This window comes from Somniosus microcephalus, unplaced genomic scaffold, assembly GCF_052327205.1.
Source record: "Somniosus microcephalus isolate GS21.2 unplaced genomic scaffold, FLI_Smic_1.0 unresolved_chr7, whole genome shotgun sequence".
NCBI classification, from domain to species: Eukaryota; Metazoa; Chordata; class Chondrichthyes; order Squaliformes; family Somniosidae; genus Somniosus; species Somniosus microcephalus.
This window is the reverse complement of record NW_028225185.1, coordinates 37,902,425-37,922,855: the sequence shown is the minus strand read 5'-3', so window position 1 is coordinate 37,922,855 and position 20,431 is coordinate 37,902,425. Positions and strand designations below refer to the sequence as shown.

Genomic DNA, 20,431 nt, shown 5'->3' with positions numbered 1-20,431 from the left:
GTACTGAGGGAGGGCCGCACTGTCGGAGGGGCGGTACTGAGGGAGCGCCGCACTGTCAGAGCGGCAGTACTGAGGGAGCGTCGCAGTGTCGGAGGGGCGGTACTGAGGGAGCGCCGCACTGTCGGAGGGGCGGTACTGAGGGAGCGTCGCAGTGTCGGAGGGGCGGTACTGAGGGAGCGCCGCACTGTCGGAGGGGCGGTACTGAGGGAGCGCCGCACTGTCGGAGGGGCGGTACTGAGGGAGTGCCGCACTGTCGGAGGGGCGGTACTGAGGGAGCGCCGCACTGTCAGAGGGGCGGTACTGAGGGAGCGCCGCACTGTCGGAGGGGCGGTACTGAGGGAGCGCCGCACTGTCGGAGGGGCGGTACTGAGGGAGCGCCGCACTGTCGGAGGGGCGGTGCTGAGTGAGCGCCGCACTGTCGGAGGGGCGGCACTGAGGGAGCCAGTATTGGAAGAAGGGCAGTGGGGTGTTCTCCCCTCTATCCTGGGGCCAATATTTATCCTTACTAAAAACAGATGACCTGGTCATTATCACATTGCTGTTTGTGGGATCTTGCTGTGCGGCCAGCAGCCTCCTTCGGAGTAACTCGGCGTGCGCCAGGCTGCCTCGGCCAGTTCTCGAAGTGCGGGGGGGGGGGGCGAGGCTGCGAGGGCTCTCAGTGTGTTTGGTGGGGGGGGGGCAGATCGACACGGCAGGGAGACGCCCCAGAATAGAAGAGGGGGCGAATCAGGGAGCAGGAGGAGGCCCTTCTGGGCGCGCCCGCCTCGAGCCCGCTTTTTCCCGCCCACCGCCCCTCTGAGGGCTCAACGAGATCCGGAGCCGAGCTCCCAGCTCGACCCGACTTTCCCCCCCCCGCCTCCCGACCCCTGGATTCCACCTCGAGTCCGACAATCTCTCCCTCTCAGCCTCGATTCGACTCAACAACTGAACTTGTCGGGTGGAGAAGGCCAAAGATCCCGGGTGAAGAAATTCCGCCTCATCTCAGTCCTGAATTGGCCGACCCTCTTTTCTCCAGAGACTCGAAGCCCCTGATTCGAGATTCTCCAGCCAGTGAGAACCAGCATTTAAATACCCTGTCCAGCTCTCGAAAAGAATTTGAAATCTTTCAAAGGGTGTAACAAGGTCCTCCTGTGCAGCAGGAGGAAGCAGACTTCATTGCTCGTCTGCCTTGTTGAGCAACAGGAACCATCCTGCACACACACAGGAGCCTCGTCAGTGAGTGTGTGATCGGTTCCCGGAGTTGTTGCTGCTTTTGTGTCTTTCTAGCTCTTTGCAAGTTTCTCAGCACTCAGCTGACTGAACCGCCACCCCGGGAAAAGCTCGCTGTCTGTGACAGAGCCAGGTCTGTGCATGGTTTGAAAGACCAGGAGGTAAAGTCTGCTGGCGCGCGGTTTTGAGCTATCTGCCGGGGATCGCTGGGTCTCGTTCGCGCCTCCCACTCACAAGGTGGTGCGTTCGAGCCCCCGACATTTCCCACCGTGGGCAGTACTGAGGGAGTGTCGGACTGTCGGAGGGGCGATACTGAGGGAGCGCCGCACTGTCGGAGGGGCAGTACTGAGGGAGCGCCGCACTGTCACAGGGGCGGTACTGAGGGAGCACCGCACTGTCGGTGGGGCAATACTGAGGGAGCGCCGCACTGTCACAGGGGCGGTACTGAGGGAGCGCCGCACTGTCGGAGGGGCGGTACTGAGGGAGCGCCGCACTGTCGGAGGGGCGGTACTGAGGGAGCGCCGCACTGTCACAGGGGCGGTACTGAGGGAGCGCCGCACTGTCACAGGGGCGGTACTGAGGGAGCGCCGCACTGTCGGAGGGGCGGTACCGAGGGAACGCTGAACTGTCGAAGGGGCAGCACTGACGGAGCGCCGCACTGTCGGAGGGGCGGTACTGAGGGAGCGCCGCACTGTCGGAGGGGCGGTACTGAGGGAGCGCCGCACTGTCGGACGGGCGGTACTGAGGGAGCACCGCACTGTCGGAGGGGCAGTACTGAAGGAGCGCCGCACTGTCGGACGGGCGGTACTGAGGGAGCACCGCACTGTCGGAGGGGCGGTACTGAGGGAGCGCCGCACTGTCGGAGGGGCAGTACTGAAGGAGCGCCGCACTGTCGGAGGGGCAGTACTGAGGGAGCGCCACGCTGTCAGAGGGGCAGTACTGAGGGAACACCGCACTGTCGGAGGGGCGGTACTGAGGGAGCGCCGCACTGTCGGAGGGGCAGTACTGAGGGAGCGCCGCACTGTCGGAGGTGCCGTCTTTCGGGATGAGACGCTAAACCCGAGGCCCCCGTCTGCTCTCTCGGGTGGATGTAAAAGATCCCACGGCCACTATTGGAAGAAGAGCAGGGGGGAGTTCTCCCCGGTGTCCTGGGCCCAATATTTATCCCTCAATCAACATCACTAAAAACAGATGATCTGGTCATTTATCACATTGCTGTTTGTGGGAGCTTGCTGTGCGCAAATTGGCTGCTGTGTTTCCTACATTACAACAGTGACCACACTTCAGAAAAAGTCCTTCATTGGCTGTGAAGCCTTTCGGGACGTGAAAGGTGCAACCTGCTTGGGGTTGATTTGACGGACTTGATCTCTGAGATCCCCCCCTGACTGGCTCATAGAAACACAGAAGATAGGAGCAGGAGTCGGCCATTCGGCCCCTCGAGCCTGCTCCGCCATTCAATGAGATCATGGCTGATCATCCAAATTCAGTACCCTGTCCCTGCTTTCTCCCCATATCCCTTGATCCCTTTAGCCTTAAGAAATATATCCAACTCCTTCTTGAATATATTTAATGAATTGGCCTCATCTGCCTTCTGTGGTAGAGAATTCCACAGGTTCACCACTCTCTGGGTGAAGAAATTCCTCCTCATCTCAGTCCTAAATGGCTTACCCCTTATCCTTAGACTGTGACCCCTGGTTCTGGACTCCCCGACCATCGGGAACATCCTTCCTGCTTCTAGTCTGTCCAGTCCTGTTAGAATTTTATAAGTTTCAATGAGATCCCCTCTCATTCTTCTAAACTCCAGCGAGTACAAGCCCAATCGTCCCAATCTCTCCTCATACGTCATTCCTGCCATCCTAGGTATCAGTCTGGTGAATCTTCGCTGCACTCCTTCCATGGCAAGAACATCCTTCCTCAGATAAGGTGACCAAAACTGCACACAATACTCAAGGTGTGGTCTCACCAAGGCCTCTGTACAACTGCAGCAAGACATCCTTGCTCCTGTACTCGAACCCTCTTGCTACGAAGGCCAACATACCATTTGCCTTCTTAACCGCCTGCTGCACCTGCATGCTTACCTTCAGCGACTGGTGCACAAGGACACCCAGGTCTCGTTGCACTTCCCCTTCTCCCAATCTATTGCCGTTCAGATAATAATCTGCCTTCCTGTTTTTGACACCAAAGTGGATAACCTCGCATTTATCCACATTATACTGCATCTGCCCAAACGGCAAACCTGTCACACTCCGGCCTGTAATTCACACCTGGCTTACCCACTCCTTGCCTCTCTCGCCCTGGGCTTTTAGGTTGGACGAGGTGGGCCGGACCGCCGCAGGAGGCGGCTTCTCCACCTCCCGCCCGCCCCCGTCATGGAGGTGAGCGTGAGCTGGCGCCCCGGAGGTAAGAATGCGCCCGGAGCGGATTCTGCGGAGCTCGAGGCCAGGTCGCACTTCCGCGTCTGCCGGTTCATCATCGAGACAGGTGAGGTTGAAACGGCGGCCTGTTTCACAAAGTATACGGGGTCCTGGGCTTTATAGATTGAGGTGTAGAGCACACGAGCCAGGAAGTTATGCTAAACCTGGATAAAACACCAGCTGGCGAATTGTGTCCAATTCCAGGCACCGCACTTCAGGAAGGACGTGAAGGCTTTGGACTGGGTACAGAACGGATTTACTACAATCATTCCTGGAATGAGGGATTATAGTGACGTGGAGAGACTGGAGAAGCTGGGATTGTTCTCCTTGGAGCAGAGAAGGTTAAGGGGAGATTGACCAGAATGGTACCAGGGATGAGGGACTTCAGTGACGTGGAGAGACTGGAGAAGCTGGGGTTGTTCTCCTTAGAGCAGAGAAGGTTAAGGGGAGATTGACCAGAATGGTACCAGGGATGAGGGACTTCAGTGATGTGGAGAGACTGGAGAAGCTGGGGTTGTTCTCCTTAGAGCAGAGAAGGTTAAGGGGAGATTGACCAGAATGGTACCAGGGATGAGGGACTTCAGTGATGTGGAGAGACTGGAGAAGCTGGGGTTGTTCTCCTTAGAGCAGAGAAGGTTAAGGGGAGATTGACCAGAATGGTACCGGGGATGAGGGACTTCAGTGACGTGCAGAGACTGGAGAAGCTGGGGTTGTTCTCCTTAGAGCAGAGAAGGTTGAGAGGAGATTTAATAGAGGTGTTCAAAATTATGAAGGGTCTCGACAGAGCAGAGAGAGAGAAACTGTTCCCATTGGCGGAAGGGTCGAGAACCAGAGGACACAGATTTAAGGTGATTGGCAAAAGAAACAGGCGATACGAGGAGAAACTTTTTTACGCAGCGAGTGGTCAGGATTTGGAATGCGCTGCCTGAGAGGGCGGTGGATAAAGATTCAATAGTAGCCTTCGAAAGGGAATTGGAGAAATACTTGAAGGAGAAACAATCGCAGGGATATGGGGAAAGAGCGGGCGAGGGGGACCGACTGGATTGCTCTCCGACAGAGTCAGCACAGACTCAATGGGCTGAATGGCCTCCTCCTGTTCCTAATGTAACAGGCTCGAGGGGCTGAACGGCCTCCTCCTGTTCCTAATGTAACAGGCTCGAGGGGCTGAACGGCCTCCTCCTGTTCCTAATGTAACAGGCTCGAGGGGGCTGAACGGCCTCCTCCTGTTCCTAATGTAACAGGCTCGAGGGGGCTGAATGGTCTCCTCCTGTTCCTAATGTAACAGGCTCGAGGGGGCTGAATGGCCTCCTCCTGTTCCTAATGTAACAGGCTCGAGGGGGCTGAACGGCCTCCTCCTGTTCCTAATGTAACAGGCTCGAGTGGCTGAATGGCCTCCTCCTGTTCCTAATGTAACAGGCTCGAGGGGGCTGCACGGCCTCCTCCTGTTCCTAATGTAACAGGCTCGAGGGGGCTGAACGGCCTCCTCCTGTTCCTAATGTAACAGGCTCGAGGGGGCTGCACGGCCTCCTCCTGTTCCTAATGTAACAGGCTCGAGGGGGCTGAATGGCCTCCTCCTGTTCCTAATGTAACAGGCTCGAGGGGCTGAACGGCCTCCTCCTGTTCCTAATGTAACAGGCTCGAGGGGCTGAACGGCCTCCTCCTGTTCCTAATGTAACAGGCTCGAGGGGGCTGAACGGCCTCCTCCTGTTCCTAATGTAACAGGCTCGAGGGGGCTGAACGGCCTCCTCCTGTTCCTAATGTAACAGGCTCGAGGGGGCTGAACGGCCTCTTCCTGTTCCTAATGTAACAGGCTCGAGGGGCTGAATGGCCTCCTCCTGTTCCTAATGTAACAGGCTCGAGGGGGCTGAACGGCCTCCTCCTGTTCCTAATGTAACAGGCTCGAGGGGGCTGAACGGCCTCCTCCTGTTCCTAATGTAACAGGCTCGAGGGGCTGAACGGCCTCCTCCTGTTCCTAATGTAACAGGCTCGAGGGGGCTGAACGGCCTCCTCCTGTTCCTAATGTAACAGGCTCGAGGGGGCTGCACGGCCTCCTCCTGTTCCTAATGTAACAGGCTCGAGGGGGCTGAATGGCCTCCTCCTGTTCCTAATGTAACAGGCTCGAGGGGGCTGCACGGCCTCCTCCTGTTCCTAATGTAACAGGCTCGAGGGGGCTGAACGGCCTCCTCCTGTTCCTAATGTAACAGGCTCGAGGGGGCTGCACGACCTCCTCCTGTGTCGAATGGTTGTGTGATTCGAAGAGGAAAGGGGTTGATCCATGTACACTAACGCGTGAGGCGTATTCGGGTCCAACTGCAGCCCTCACCCCGCTTTGACCGCGCTTTCCCGCTCCGATTGCAGGCATTAAGCTGGGCATGCACTCTGTGCCGCTGGCCTCAGCCTGCACCATCTACCACCGGTTCTTCAACGAGACCTCCGTTCACAACTACGACCCCTACCTGGTGGCCATGGCGTCCATCTACCTGGCTGGCAAAGTGGAGGAGCAGCACCTGCGAGCGCGGGACATCATCAACGTCTGTCACAGGTCAGAGCGAAGCTCCCTCTACACTGTCCCCATCAAACACTCCCAGGGCAGGTACAGCACGGGTTAGATACAGAGTAAAGCTCCCTCTACACTGTCCCCATCAAACACTCCCAGGGCAGGTACAGCACGGGTTAGATACAGAGTAAAGCTCCCTCTACACTGTCCCCATCAAACACTCCCAGGGCAGGTACAGCACGGGTTAGATACAGAGTAAAGCTCCCTCTACACTGTCCCATCAAACACTCCCAGGGCAGGTACAGCACGGGTTAGATACAGAGTAAAGCTCCCTCTACACTGTCCCATCAAACACTCCCAGGGCAGGTACAGCACGGGTTAGATACAGAGTAAAGCTCCCTCTACACTGTCCCATCAAACACTCCCAGGGCAGGTACAGCACGGGTTAGATACAGAGTAAAGCTCCTTCTACACTGTCCCATCAAACACTCCCAGGGCAGGTACAGCACGGGTTAGATACAGAGTGATGTGCCTCAATAAATCCGAGACTCGATGTTAGCGAAACAAAACAAGGCTTTTATTGACTTAGAAGGTAACACACAGAGGAGAATGTATCTTCCATCCAGAGGTCTGCCGTACTGGATGTGCTGCAGGCTGGGCCAGCTTACATAGGAGCCAGGTATGGGCGGAGCCCTACACACAGTACAATACAATGGAAATGAAACTGAAACCAACCACAGTCACAGGCAGAGGAATACTGATGAGTGATGAATGGAATATTTCATCACATTCACCCCTTCTATAGATTTAGTCTGTTCGGGGGTTTGATAGTCCTCTGCGACCGACGTGGCTGTTGTGGTGCCGCGGGTGTCGGCTGGGTGTCCCCGGTGGCCTCCTGGGTCTCTGCCGGGGGTGCCGCCAGGGTTGTTGAAGGGGTAGTTGGTGGGGGTACCGTTGGTCGATGTTCTTCCGGGGGTGATGAAAGAGTAGTGGGTGGGTAAGAGTTGCTGTGGTCGTTGTTGCTGCTGTTGTCGTGGTTGTTGTCGTTACCGGCTGGGGCGACGTCTTTTATGGACACGGTGTCCTCCCTTCCGTCGGCGTGCCGGACATACGCGTATTGGGGGTTGGCGTGGAGTAGGTGCACTGACTCCACGAGAGGGTCCGTCTTGTGGCCCCTCACATGCCTTCGCACGAATACCGGACCTGGGGTGGAGAGCCATGACGGCATGGATACGCCTGAGGTGGATTTCCGGGGAAAGACAAACATTCGCTCGTGAGGCGTGGCATTAGTGGCAGTACACAATAGCGACCGTATCGAATGGAGCACATCTGGGAGGACTTCCTGCCAGCGGGAGATAGGGAGGCCTTTGGTCCTTAGAGCTAGAGTGACTGCTTTCCATACTGTCCCGTTCTCTCGCTCCACTTGACCGTTACCCCGGGGGTTGTAGCTGGTGGTACGGCTCGTGGCGATCCCCCTGGACAGCATGTACTGGCGTAGCTCTTCACTCATGAAGGACGCCCCCCTATCCGTATGGATGTAGCTCAGCATACCGAACAGGCAGAAAGGCTGTTGAGGCATTTAATGACCGTGGCGCTGGTCATGTCTGGGCAGGGGAAGGCGAATGGGAAACGAGAGTATTCGTCCACAATGTTCAGGAAGTAAACATTGCGGTCGACGGACGGGAGGGGGCCCTTGAAATCTAAGCTGAGCCGCTCAAAGGGCCGTGTAGCTTTGATTAAGTGGGCTCTATCTGGGCGGTAGAACCGAGGCTTGCACTCAGCGCAAGTGCGACAGTTCCTGGTCAGGGACCGAACTTCCTCAATTGAGTAGGGTAAGTTGCGGGACTTTATGAAGTGGAACAGCCGCGTGACCCCTGGGTGGCAGAGGTCATTGTGGAGGGTCTGTAGCCGATCCCCGGTGGCGCTGGCACACATCCCTCGTGAGAGGGCATCAGGGGATTCGTTAAGGGCCCCTGGCCGGTAAATGATGTCATACTCGAAGGTGGAGAGCTCGATCCGCCACCTAAGAATCTTATCATTTTTGATCTTCCCCCTCTGTTTATTATTGAACATAAATGCTACCGACCGCTGGTCGGTAAGTAGGGTGAAGTGTTTGCCGGCTAGGTAGTGGCGCCAGTGGCGCACTGCCTCCACGATGGCTTGGGCCTCCTTTTCTACGGAGGAGTGTCTGATCTCGGGCCCTTGGAGGGTCCTCGAGAAGAAAGCTATGGGCCGCCCCGCCTGGTTGAGGGTGGCCGCCAAGGCAAAGTCAGACGCATCACTTTCCACTTGAAAGGGAGTGTTCTCGTCCACTGCCTGTAGCGTGGCCCGCTCAATATCCTGCTTAATGCTTTTGAAGGCGGCATGGGCCTCAGCAGAGAGCGGAAAAGAGGATGCTTTCAAGAGGGGGCGGGCTTTGTCGGAGTAGTTGGGGACCCATTGGGAATAATAAGAAAATAACCCCAGGCACCTTTTCAGGGCTTTGGGAGTGTTGGGCAGGGGCAGCTCCTGTAGGGGGCGCAATCGGTCGGGGTCTGGTCCGATTTCCCCATTCTCCACCACGCTGCCTAGTATGCAGAGGCGCGTGGTGTTGTAAACGCACTTGTCCTCGTTGTAGGTGAGGTTGAGTTTTTGTGCGGTTTTCAGGAACCTCTCGAGGTTCGAGTCGTGATCCTGCTGGTTGTGACCGCAGATGGTGACGTTGTCGAGGTAGGGGAAGGTTGCCTGCAAGTGGTGGTCATCGACCATGCGGTCCATCTCCCTCTGGAAGACCGAGACCCCATTCGTCACCCCAAAGGGGACTCTGAGGAATTGGTAGAGGTGTCCGTTCGCCTCAAAGGCGGTGTACGGGCGGTCCTCTGGTCTGATAGGGAGCTGGTGGTACGCTGACTTGAGGTCGATGGTGGAGAACACCCGGTATTGGGCAATTTGGTTCACCATTTCTGATATGCGGGGTAGCGGGTAGGCGTCTAGTTGGGTGTACCTGTTGATCGTTTGACTATAGTCGATCACCATCCGTTTCTTCTCGCTACCCCTTACCACCACCACTTGGGCGCGCCACGGGCTATTGCTGCGTTCAATAATGCGCTCTTTCAGGAGCCTGTCTACCTCGGTCGCGATAAACCGCCTGTCCTCCCAGCTGTACCTCCTGCTTTTGGTCGCTATTGGCCGGCAGTTAGGGGTAAGGTTCGCGAATAGCGAAGGCGGCTTTACCTTCAGGGTAGCCAGACCGCACACTGTGAGGGGCGGCTGGGACCCACCGTAATTGAGCGTGATGCTTTGGTGGTAGCACTGGAAATCCAGGCCCAAGATCACGCTCGCACATAGATCCTTCATGATTAGTACTTTAAAATTATCGTATACAGTTCCGTTAACAGACAATTGTACCGTGCAGTAACCCATAATGGTCGATGTCTGGGTTTTATCAGCCATAGAGATGGTACCCCGAGTAGGGACCACCTTTAGGGAGAGTTGTTGTACCAGTTCAGGGTGGATAAAACTCTCCGTGCTTCCACTGTCAATTAAACATTTAACCCTGCACCCGTTTACCTCGATGTCCACCATTGATTTGGATAGCGGGTGCGGCCTGGTCTGGTCCACTGTGACCGATGCCACTGTAGGGCCCTGATCGAGACAAGATGGCGTCCACGCTGTCTGCTCACAAGATGGCGGACCCCACGAGGTCGGGCAAGATGGCGTCCAAGATGGCCGCTCCCACGGCGCACACGCGGCGGTGGCGGGTTTTCCGGCGGGGTTCCCTCTGCACACCTTCCCGAAGTGCCCCTTCTTACCGCACTTAAAGCAGGTGGTGCCTTTCACCGGGCACAGGTTTCTGGTGTGCTTCGGCTGCCCGCAGAAGTAGCAGTTGGGTCCCCGACGCGTTGCGGCTGTCGTAGGGCTTCTGGGGGGAGAGCGGGGCCCCGACGGTGTCGGGCTGGGAAGATGCCTTCCAAGATGGCGGCGCCCTTGGTGCACACGTGGCGGCGTGGACGGCGCGGGCTGAAGAGTAGCCGTCCAAGTTTCTCTGGGCCACATCCAGGGATCGTGCTGTGCCCGCAGCCTGTTTCAGGTCCAATCCCGTTTTTTCCAGCAGTCTCTGCCGGATGTAAGTGGAGCTGAGGCCTGTGATCAAGGCACCGCGAACAAGCTCGTCAGTGTACACTGCGGCTTTTACATCTTGGCACTTGCAGTCTTTGCCAAGCGTTTTCAGGGTGCCTAGGAACTCCTCCACCGATTCCCCAGGTCGCTGTGCGCGAGTAGCGAGCAGATGCCTAGCATACACCTCATTCGTAGGCTGCTGGTAATGCGCCTTTAAGATGTCGCAGGCAGCCGTGTACGTGTCGGCGTCTTGGATGAGGGGGTAAACCCGGTGGCTTACCCAATTCCGCAGAATTCCGAGTTTCATACTCGCAGCGTCCGTAGCGTCTTTGACGGCTGCGGAATTGTCCAGGAAGAATTCCATACACATAAACCAGTGTCCGAAGCGTGCCGATGCGTCCGAAGCATGCTGGTCCAAATCCAAACGTTCGGGTTTCAAGAGTTGATCCATTGTGTTGAAAATTAAGTCAATAAAATTGATGTGCCTCAATAAATCCGAGACTCGATGTTAGCGAAACAAAACAAGGCTTTTATTGACTTAGAAGGTAACACACAGAGGAGATTGTATCTTCCATCCAGAGGTCTGCCGTACTGGATGTGCTGCAGGCTGGGCCAGCTTACATAGGAGCCAGGTATGGGCGGAGCCCCACACACAGTACAATACAATGGAAATGAAACTGAAACCAACCACAGTCACAGGCAGAGGAATACTGATGAGTGATGAATGGAATATTTCATCACACAGAGTATAGCTCCCTCTACACTGTCCCATCAAACACTCCCAGGGCAGGTACAGCACGGGTTAGATACAGAGTAAACCTCCCTCTACACTGTCCCATCAAACACTCCCAGGGCAGGTACAGCACGGGTTAGATACAGAGTAAAGCTCCCTCTACACTGTCCCCATCAAACATTCCCAGGGCAGGTACAGCACGGGTTAGATACAGAGTAAAGCTCACTCTACACTGTCCCCATCAAACACTCCCAGGGCAGGTACTGCACGGGTTAGATACAGAGTAAAGCTCCCTCTACACTGTCCCATCAAACACTCCCAGGGCAGGTACAGCACGGGTTAGATACAGAGTAAAGCTCCCTCTACACTGTCCCATTAAACACTCCCAGGGCAGGTACAGCACGGGGTTAGATACAGAGTAAAGCTCCCTCTACACTGTCCCCATCAAACGCTCCCAGAGCAGGTACAGCACGGGTTAGATACAGAGTAAAGCTCCCTCTACACTGTCCCATCAAACACTCCCAGGGCAGGTACAACACGGGGTTAGATACAGAGTAAAGCTCCCTCTACACTGTCCCCATCAAACGCTCCCAGGGCAGGTATAGCACGGGGTTAGATACAGAGTAAAGCTCCCTCTACAGTGTCCCGATCAAACACTCCCAGGGCAGGTACAGCACGGGTTAGATACAGAGTAAAGCTCCCTCTACACTGTCCCCATCAAACACTCCCAGGGCAGGTACAGCACGGGGTTAGATACAGAGTAAAGCTCCCTGTACACTGTCCCCATCAAACACTCCCAGGGCAGGTACAGCACGGGGTTAGATACAGAGTAAAGCTCCCTGTACACTGTCCCCATCAAACACTTCCAGGGCAGGTACAGCACGGGTTAGATACAGAGTAAAGCTCCCTCTACACTGTCCCCATCAAACACTCCCAGGGCAGGTACAGCACAGGTTAGATACAGAGTAAAGCTCCCTCTACACTGTCCCATCAAACACTCCCAGGGCAGGGACAGCACGGGTTAGATACAGAGTAAAGCTCCCTCTACACTGTCCCCATCAAACGCTCCCAGGGCAGATATAGCACGGGGTTAGATACAGAGTAATATGTTGTGTTGAGCTGCCCCAGTGCGGGCGCGATGCCTCTCGGCGGTTCCTTGACCTATGTGTGTGTGTGTGTGTTTGTCCCCCAGGTACCTGAACCCCCACACGGAGCCCCTGGAGCTGGACACCAGGTTCTGGGAGCTGCGGGACAGCGTGGTGCACTGCGAGCTGCTGATGCTACGGGTGCTGAACTTCAATGTCTCCTTCCAGCACCCCCACAAAGTGAGTCGCGCTGGGGGCTGGCTGCTTCCTTTCCCGCGCGGCCCCACGGTTCCGTCGCCGCTCTCGAGGGGGCCTCGGGTGCGGTTAAGGGCCGCCTCACGGGCAGCCGCCTCCTTGTTGCATGCGGGCACGGACTGCTTCATTATCTGAGGAGTTGTGAGTGGAACTGAACACTGTGCAGTCGTCAGCGGACTTCCCCATTTCTGACCTTATGTTGGGGGGAAGGTCATTGATGAAGCAGCTTGTGATGAAATATTACATTCATCACTGCCTGTGACTGTGGTTGGTTTCAGGTTTCAGTTCCCTTACCTCAGTTCCGTCTCCTCACCATTGTATTGTATATTGTAATGTATTGTGTGTAGGGCTCCGCCCATACCTGGCCCCTATGTAAGCAAGCTCAGTCTGGCCTCATATCCAGTACTGCAGACCTCCAGATGGAAGATACCTCTCTCCACTGCGTGTTACGCAGCTGAAGATGGTTAAAGGCGCTGGTTAAATGCAAGTTGTTGTTATAACGCGCCTGTGTATTCTTCTTCTTAGGCACTCCCTCGGAACCGAGGATGACTTGCTTCCACACTAACAATGAGTTCTCAGGTGACTGATGAGTCCAATGCGGGACCTACAGTCTCTGTCACAGGTGGGGCAGACGGTGGTTGAAGGGGCGGGTGGGTGTGGGGTGCTCGGGTTGACGTGCGCTCCTTGCGCTGCCTGCGCTTGGCTTCCGCTTGCTCCCGGCGAAGAGACTCGAGGTGTTCGGCGCCTTCCCAGATGCTTCTCCTCCACTTTGTGCGGTCCCAGGTTCCCAGGTGTCGGTGGTGGGGGATGTTGCACTTTTTCCAAGGAGGCTTTGAGGGTGTCCTTGAAGCGTTTCCTCTGCCCACCTGGGGCTCTCTTGCCGTGTCGGAGCTCCGAGTAGAGCGCTTGTTTCGGGAGTCTCGTATCGGGCATGCGGACAGTGTGACCCGTCCATCGGAGCTGATCGAGCGTGGTCAGAGCTTCGATGCTGGGGTAATGTTGGCCTGAGCGAGAACACTGACGTTGGTGCGCCTATCCCGCCAATGGATTTGCAGGATCTTGCGGAGGCAGCGTTGGTGGTACCTCTCCAGTGCTTTGAGGTGCCTGCTGTACATGGTCCATGTCTCTGAGGCATACAGCAGGGCGGGTATCACTGCTGCCCTGTAGAGCATGAGCTTGGTGCCGGGTTTGAGGTCCTGGTCTTCAAACACTCTCTTCCTCAGGCGACCGAAGGCTGCACTGGCACACTGAAGGCGGTGTTGGACTTCATCATCGACGTCTGCCCTTGTTGACAGTCGGCTCCCGGTTAACCGCAAGCTCGTTTGTTAAACCTGTTTGCCAAAGCAAACAAGGCATTGGGATTTATTCACAGAACTGTTCCGTGCCAGTCATAGGGCACCATTCAGTCATCACACAGGTCGCTTGATTGATTCCTGGGATGAGAGGGTTGTCCTATGAGGAGAGGTTGAGTAGATTGGGCCGATACTCCCTGGAGTTTAGAAGAATGAGAGGTGATCTCGTTGAAACATTGAGGCCTAGAAGTTCAGTATAGCCACGTTCGGGGCGCTACAGTCGGGCGGCCGCTAAAGTTTGCGCCCGGCGCAAGTTCGCGCCACCTTCGCCGATATTCAGTGGCATCGCCCCAAGAGGTTGCTGCTGCGCTAAAGCAGGCGATGCACGACTATCATTAGGCGCTAAGCCGGCGGCCTGGGGCGAAACCCCCGAGGGCGGGCGCAGCGCAGGTGCGGCGAGTTGCTGATTGACGGCAGACACTCTGGCGCCGGTGAGCTCTTAAAGGGGGAGGGTGGATTTGTTTGCCTGCCACGCCCTGCACACTGCAGCCCTGAAGCAAGGCCTGACCACTGCTGCTTCATCTGTACAACGCCCAGGACTATGGAGAAGGCCAGGGAGACCACCCATTGCAGCCCCCATTATATGTTTCCAATCAATGCTATGGCTCTGAAGTTAAAGACAAGTGCAAAGCTGTGGCCTGAAGCCACAAGTACCTGTGCGAGTGTTGAGCCAAACCAGAAAGCTCTCTACCTTTGTCTCTCTGCAAAGGTCCGTCTCTCACAAAGAAGGAGTGGAGCAAAATGGCTGCCTTTTCTCCTGCAGGAGGAGTGCCCTTTAATTTGCGCCCCCCGCGCCCCGCATCGACTGAGAACCGTTCCCCTCTACCAGTCGCTAGGGGCGCCAGGCGCACAATAGGGCGGCGCCACTGAATTTCCGGTTTGGGGCACACAAAGGGCATTGCACGATGAAATGATGTCAGGACCTGCGCGCGCAGCTGAGCGCGCGCAAAGGCTTTGTGTCGCCGCTAAATCTTTACTGAAGTTGGGGAGAGGCGCAGATCGCGCTGCGCCCGGCCGCTAGCCGCCTAGCGCCCAACATCTCCTCCTCCTAAGGCGCTAGCGGCTGGCGCAAACAACTGAATTTCTAGGCCACAAGATTCTGAGGGGGATTGACAGGGTCGATGCTGAGAGGCTGTTTCCCCCCTGGCTGGAGAGTCTAGAACCAGGGGTCACAGTCTCAGGATAAGAAAGACTCCCATTTCTCCAGCGCCTTTCACCACCTCAGGACGTCCCAAAGCTCTTCACAGCCAATGAAGGACTTTTTTTGAAGTGTGGTCACTGTTGTAATGTGGGAAACGCGGCAGCCAATTTGTGCACAGCAAGCTCCCACAAACAGCAATGTGATAAATGACCGGATCATCTGTTTTTAGTGATGTTGGTTGAGGGATAAATATTGGGCCCAGGACACCGGGGTGAACTCCCCCCTGCTCTTCTTCCAATAGTGGTCATGGGATCTTTTACATCCACCTGAGAGGGCAGACAGGGCCTCGGGTTTAACGTCTCATCCCGAAAGACGGCGCCTCCGACAGTGCGGCGCTCCCTCAGTACCGCCCCTCCGATAGTGCAGCGCTCCCTCAGTACCGCCCCTCCGATAGTGCGGCGCTCCCTCAGTACTGCCCCTCCGACAGCGCGGCGCGCCCTCAGTACCGCCCCTACAACAGTGTGGCGCTCCCTCAGCACTGCCCCTCCGACAGTGCGACGCGCCCTCAGTACCGCCCCTCCGACAGTGCGGCGCTCCCTGAGTACCGCCCCTCCGACAGTGCGGCGCTCCCTCAGTACTGCCCCTCCGACAGTGCGGCGCGCCCTCAGTACCGTCCCTCCGACAGTGCGGCGCTCCCTCAGTACCGTCCCTCCGACAGTGCGGCGCTCCCTCAGTACCGCCCCTCCGACAGTGCGGCGCTCCCTCAGTACAGCCCCTCCGACAGTGCGGCGCTCCCTCAGTACCGCCCCTCCGACAGTGCGGCGCTCCCTCAGTACCGCTCCTCCGACAGTGCGGCGCTCCCTCAGTACCGCCCCTCTCACAGTGCGGCGCTCCCTCAGTACCGCCCCTCCGACAGTGCAGCGCTCCCTCAGCACCGCCCCTCCGATAATGCGGCGCTCCCTCAGTACCGCCCCTCCGACAGTGCGGCGCTCCCTCAGTACCGCCCCTCCGACAGTGCGGCGCTCCCTCAGTACCGCCCCTCCGACAGTGCGGCGCTCCCTCAGTACCGCCCCTCTCACAGTGCGGCGCTCCCTCAGTACCGCCCCTCCGACAGTGCGGCGCTCCCTCAGCACCGCCCCTCCGATAATGCGGTGCTCCCTCAGCACCGCCCCTCCGACAGTGCGGCGCTCCCTCAGTACTGCCCCTCTGACAGTGCGGCGCTCCCTCAGTCCCGCCCCTCCGACAGTGCGGCGCTCCCTCAGTACCGCTCCTCCGACAGTGCGGCGCTCCCTCAGTACCGCCCCTCTCACAGTGCGGCGCTCCCTCAGTACCGCCCCTCCGACAGTGCGGCGCTCCCTCAGCACCGCCCCTCCGATAATGCGGTGCTCCCTCAGCACCGCCCCTCCGACAGTGCGGCGCTCCCTCAGTACTGCCCCTCTGACGATGCGGCGCTCCCTCAGTACCGCCCCTCCGACAGTGCGGCGCTCCCTCAGCACCGCCCCTCCGACAGTGCGGCGCTCCCTCAGTACTGCCCCTCTGACAATGCGGCGCTCCCTCAGTACTGCACTGGAGGTTCAGCTTAGATTTATGTGTTCGAGTCTCTGGAGTGGGACATAAGGGGTTGGCCATTTTGGACTGAGATGAGGAGGAATTTCTTCACTCAGAGGGCGGTGAATCTTTGGAATTCTCTGCCCCAGAGGGCTGTGGAGGCTCAGTCGTTGAGTATATTCAAGGCCGAGATCGAGAGATTTTTGGACTCTAGTGGAATCGAGGGATATGGAGATCAGGCGGGAGAGTGGAGTTGAGGTCGAAGATCAGCCATGATCTCATTGAATGGCGGAGCAGGCTCGAGGGGCCGAATGGCCGACTCCTGCTTCTGTTTCTTATGTTCTTATGTACTGGGCCCAGTTTTGGTCCCCCTCACATGTTGGGCGTACAATGGCCTTGGGAGAGCTCCGAAAATCATTTCCAGCTTAAAGAAGCTCAGCCACTTACAGGCTCAGAGAGCTGGGTCCACTTGGAGCCGCCTGGACTGAGAGGCGACCTGATCGAGATCTGTAAAATAAGGAGAGGGCTGGGTAGCGTCCCTTTCGATAGATGGATAAGTCACCCTGGTCCGGAAGGGACGCATCCTCGAATGCTGAGGGAGGTTCAGGAGGAAATCGCGGAGGTACTGGCCATAATCTTCCAATCCTCCTTCGACATGGCGAGTTCGTGCCAGAGGATAAAGGCTTGCAAATGTCACACCCTTGTTCAACAAGGGGGAGAGGGATAAACCCGGCATTTACGGGCCAGTCGGTTTATCGTCAGTGCTGGGGAAGCTTTTACAAACAGTAATCCGGGAGAAAATCAACAACCACTTCGGACAAGCGCGGATTCATTTAAGGAAAGCCAGCACGGATTTGTTCAAGGCAAATCGTGTTTGACTAACTGGATTTTGAGTTTTTTGATGAGGTTACAGAGAGGGTGGATGAGGGCAATGCGGTTGACGTGGTGTACATGGGCTTTCAAACAGCGTTTGATAAAGTGCCACATAATCGGCTTACCAGCAAAGTTGAAGCCCATGAAATAAAAGGGACAGTGGCTGCATGGATACGGAATTGGCTGAGTGACAGGAAACCGAGAGATGGGGTGAGCGGTTGTTTCTCGGACTGGAGGAAGGTACACAGTGGTGTTCCTCAGGGGTTGGTTCTTGGCCCACTGTTTGTCTTGATATATATTAATGACTTGGACTTGGGTGTACAGGGCACAATTTCAAAACTTGCAGATGACACAAAACTTGGAGGTATAGTGAACAGGGAGGAGAATAGTAACAGACTTCAAGAGGACGTCGACAGGCTGGTGGAATGGGCGGACACGTGGCAGATGACATTTACCGCAGAAAAGTGCGAAGTGATACATGTTGGTAGGAAGCTCAAGGAGAGGCGATATAAACTAAAGGGGACAATCCTAAAGGGGGTGCATGAACAGAGAGACCTGGGGGTAAATGTGCACAAATCATTGAAGGTGGCAGGGCTGGTTGAGAAAGCGGTTAAAAAGGCATACGGGATCCTGGGCTTCATAAATAGAGGTATAGAGTACAAAAGCAAGGAGGTTATGATGAACCTTTGTAAAACACTGGTTCGGCCACAACTGGAGTATTGTGTCCAATTCTGGGCACCGCACTTTAGGAAGGATGTGAAGGCCTTGGAGAGGGTGCAGAGGAGATTGATCAGAATGGTACCAGGGATGAGGGATTACAGTGATGTGGAGAGACTGGAGAAGCTGGGATTGTTCTCCTTAGAGCAGAGAAGGTTAAGGGGAGATTGATTGACCAGAATGGTACCGGGGATGAGGGACTTCAGTGATGTGGAGAGACTGGAGAAGCTGGGGTTGTTCTCCTTAGAGCAGAGAAGGTTAAGGGGAGATTGATTGACCAGAATGGTACCAGGGATGAGGGACTTCAGTGATGTGGAGAGACTGGAGAAGCTGGGATTGTTCTCCTTAGAGCAGAGAAGGTTAAGGGGAGATTGACCAGAATGGTACCAGGGATGAGGGACTTCAGTGATGTGGAGAGACTGGAGAAGCTGGGATTGTTCTCCTTGGAGCAGAGAAGGTTAAGGGGAGATTGACCAGAATGGTACATGGGATGAGGGATTTCAGTGATGTGGAGAGACTGGAGAAGCTGGGGTTGTTCTCCTTAGAGCAGAGAAGGTTAAGGGGAGATTGACCAGAATGGTACATGGGATGAGGGATTTCAGTGATGTGGAGAGACTGGAGAAGCTGGGGTTGTTCTCCTTAGGGCAGAGAAGGTTGAGAGGAGATTTGATAGAGGTGTTCAAAATCATGAGGGGTCTGGACAGCGTAGAGAGAGAGAAACTGTTCCCTTTGGCGGAAGGGTCAAGAACCAGAGGACACAGATTTAAGGCAGAAGAACCAAAGGCGACACGAGGAAAAACTTTTTTACGCAGCGAGTGGTTATGATCTGGAACGCGCTGCCTGAGAGGGTGGTGGAGGCAGACTCAATCGTGGCTTTCAAAGGGGGATTGGATAAATACTTGAAGGAAAAAATATTGCAGGGATGTGGGGAAAGAGCGTGGGGAGTGGGACTGACTGGAATGCTCTCCGACAGAGCCGGCGCAGATTCGACGTGCCGCACTGTTCCGTGATTCTCTGGTTCTCTGCTCTCTTCTCAGTACCTGCTGCACTACCTGATCTCGCTGAAGAACTGGATGAACCGGCACACCTGGGACCGGACGCCGGTGGTGGTCACCGCCTGGGCCGTGCTGCGCGACAGTTACCACGGCCCGCTGTGCCTGCGCCACCGGCCTCAGCACGTGGCCGTCGCGGTGCTGTACTTCGCGCTGCAATGCTACGGCGTGGAGGTGCCGGGCGACGCCACGGCCGAGCGGGCCTGGTGGCAGGTGAGTCGAGAGGTCGACCAGCCCGCTGGACGGGCCGCGGCGGACACGCCTGTCCCGGGTCAAATGGCGTTGTTCTCCTTAGAGCAGAGAAGGTTTAGGGGAGATTGACCAGAATGGTACCAGGGATGAGGGACTTCAGTGATGTGGAGAGACTGGAGAAGCTGGGATTGTTCTCCTTGGAGCAGAGAAGGTTAAGGGGAGATTGACCAGAATGGTCCCAGGGATGAGGGACTTCAGTGATGTGGAGAGACTGGAGAAGCTGGGGTTGTTCTCCTTAGAGCAGAGAAGGTTAAGGGGAGATTGACCAGAATGGTACCAATGTTAAACGCGGCGTCCATTTTGTTTGCGCAGGTCTTCTGCGAGGGAACCACAAAGCCCATCATCGACGCCATCGTCGCGGAGATTGTACAGATCTACGAAATGGACGCTAAACCTTGAGGGTGGCCAAGGTGCCTGGGAGATCCCCTGGGCCCCCTCCCGGTCCTTGACTACTCTACACACTCCCATCCCTCCACACCAATCGCGGGGGGCGGGGTGGGGAGGGGCGGTTTGGGAGTCATTCGAGACATTCCGGCAAGTAATCGGGGGTATCCTGCTGCCGACTGTTTGATAGAAACCGTCCCCCTTCCCCCACGTGTTAGGTGAATACATATCTCCGTCAAGTGGCCATTTCGTCTCCGTATCCCCAGCGTGTTATTGCACTCGCTCCTCACTGTCCCGCGCGCTCCTCGCTGTCCCGCGCGCTCCTCGCTGTCCCGCGCGCTCCTCGCTGTCCCGCGCGCTCCTCGCTGTCCCGCCCGCTCCTCGCTGTCCCGCGCGCTCCTCGCTGTCCCGCGCGCTCCTCGCCGTCCCGCGCTCTCGTCGCCGTCCCGCCCGCTCCTCGCCGTCCCGCCCGCTCCTCGCCGTCCCGCCCGCTCCTCGCCGTCCCGCCCGCGCCTCGCCGTCCCGCCCGCTCCTCCCCGACCCGCCCGCTCCTCGCCGTCCCGCCCGCTCCTCGCCGTCCCGCCCGCTCCTCGCCGTCCCGCGCTCTCCTCGCCGTCCCGCGCTCTCCTCGCCGTCCCGCGCTCTCCTCGCCGTCCCGCGCGCTCCTCGCCGTCCCGCGCGCTCCTCGCCGTCCCCCGCCCGCTCCTCGCCGTCCCGCGCGCCCCTCACTGTCCCGCACACACACTCAATCTCACACTCACACTCACTCACTCGCACACACACAGTCACACTCAAACGTCCCAAGGCGCTTCACAGGAGTG

At 56.9% G+C, this 20,431-nt stretch overlaps 1 protein-coding gene across 2 annotated transcripts; it reads left to right on the top strand.

Moving 5' to 3' along the window:
• Nucleotides 1–678: 678 nt before the first annotated feature.
• LOC147086811 (cyclin-Q-like) lies at nucleotides 679–19,718 on the top strand. 2 transcript variants are annotated; one of them, XM_085978987.1, is made up of 6 exons: nucleotides 679–1,342; nucleotides 3,516–3,690; nucleotides 5,982–6,165; nucleotides 12,144–12,276; nucleotides 18,960–19,187; nucleotides 19,539–19,718. In XM_085978987.1, exons 2-6 carry the CDS (start codon nucleotides 3,579–3,581, stop codon nucleotides 19,623–19,625), a joined length of 744 nt encoding a protein of 247 aa, XP_085835113.1. In that variant the 5' UTR covers nucleotides 679–1,342; nucleotides 3,516–3,578; the 3' UTR covers nucleotides 19,626–19,718. The 2 variants fall into 2 exon arrangements, with proteins under 2 accessions (XP_085835113.1, XP_085835112.1); XM_085978986.1 differs by having other exon boundaries at nucleotides 679–1,370.
• Nucleotides 19,719–20,431: the final 713 nt, after the last annotated feature.

Bases quoted from the DNA above. Each gene is read 5' to 3' on its own strand.
- LOC147086811 (XM_085978987.1), top strand. From the start codon at position 3,579: ATGGAGGTGAGCGTGAGCTGGCGCCCCGGAGGTAAGAATGCGCCCGGA. The intron at 6,166-12,143 runs GTCAGAGCGAAG...TTTGTCCCCCAG, and splicing joins ATCATCAACGTCTGTCACAG to GTACCTGAACCCCCACACGG. The intron at 19,188-19,538 runs GTGAGTCGAGAG...TTGTTTGCGCAG, and splicing joins CCGAGCGGGCCTGGTGGCAG to GTCTTCTGCGAGGGAACCAC.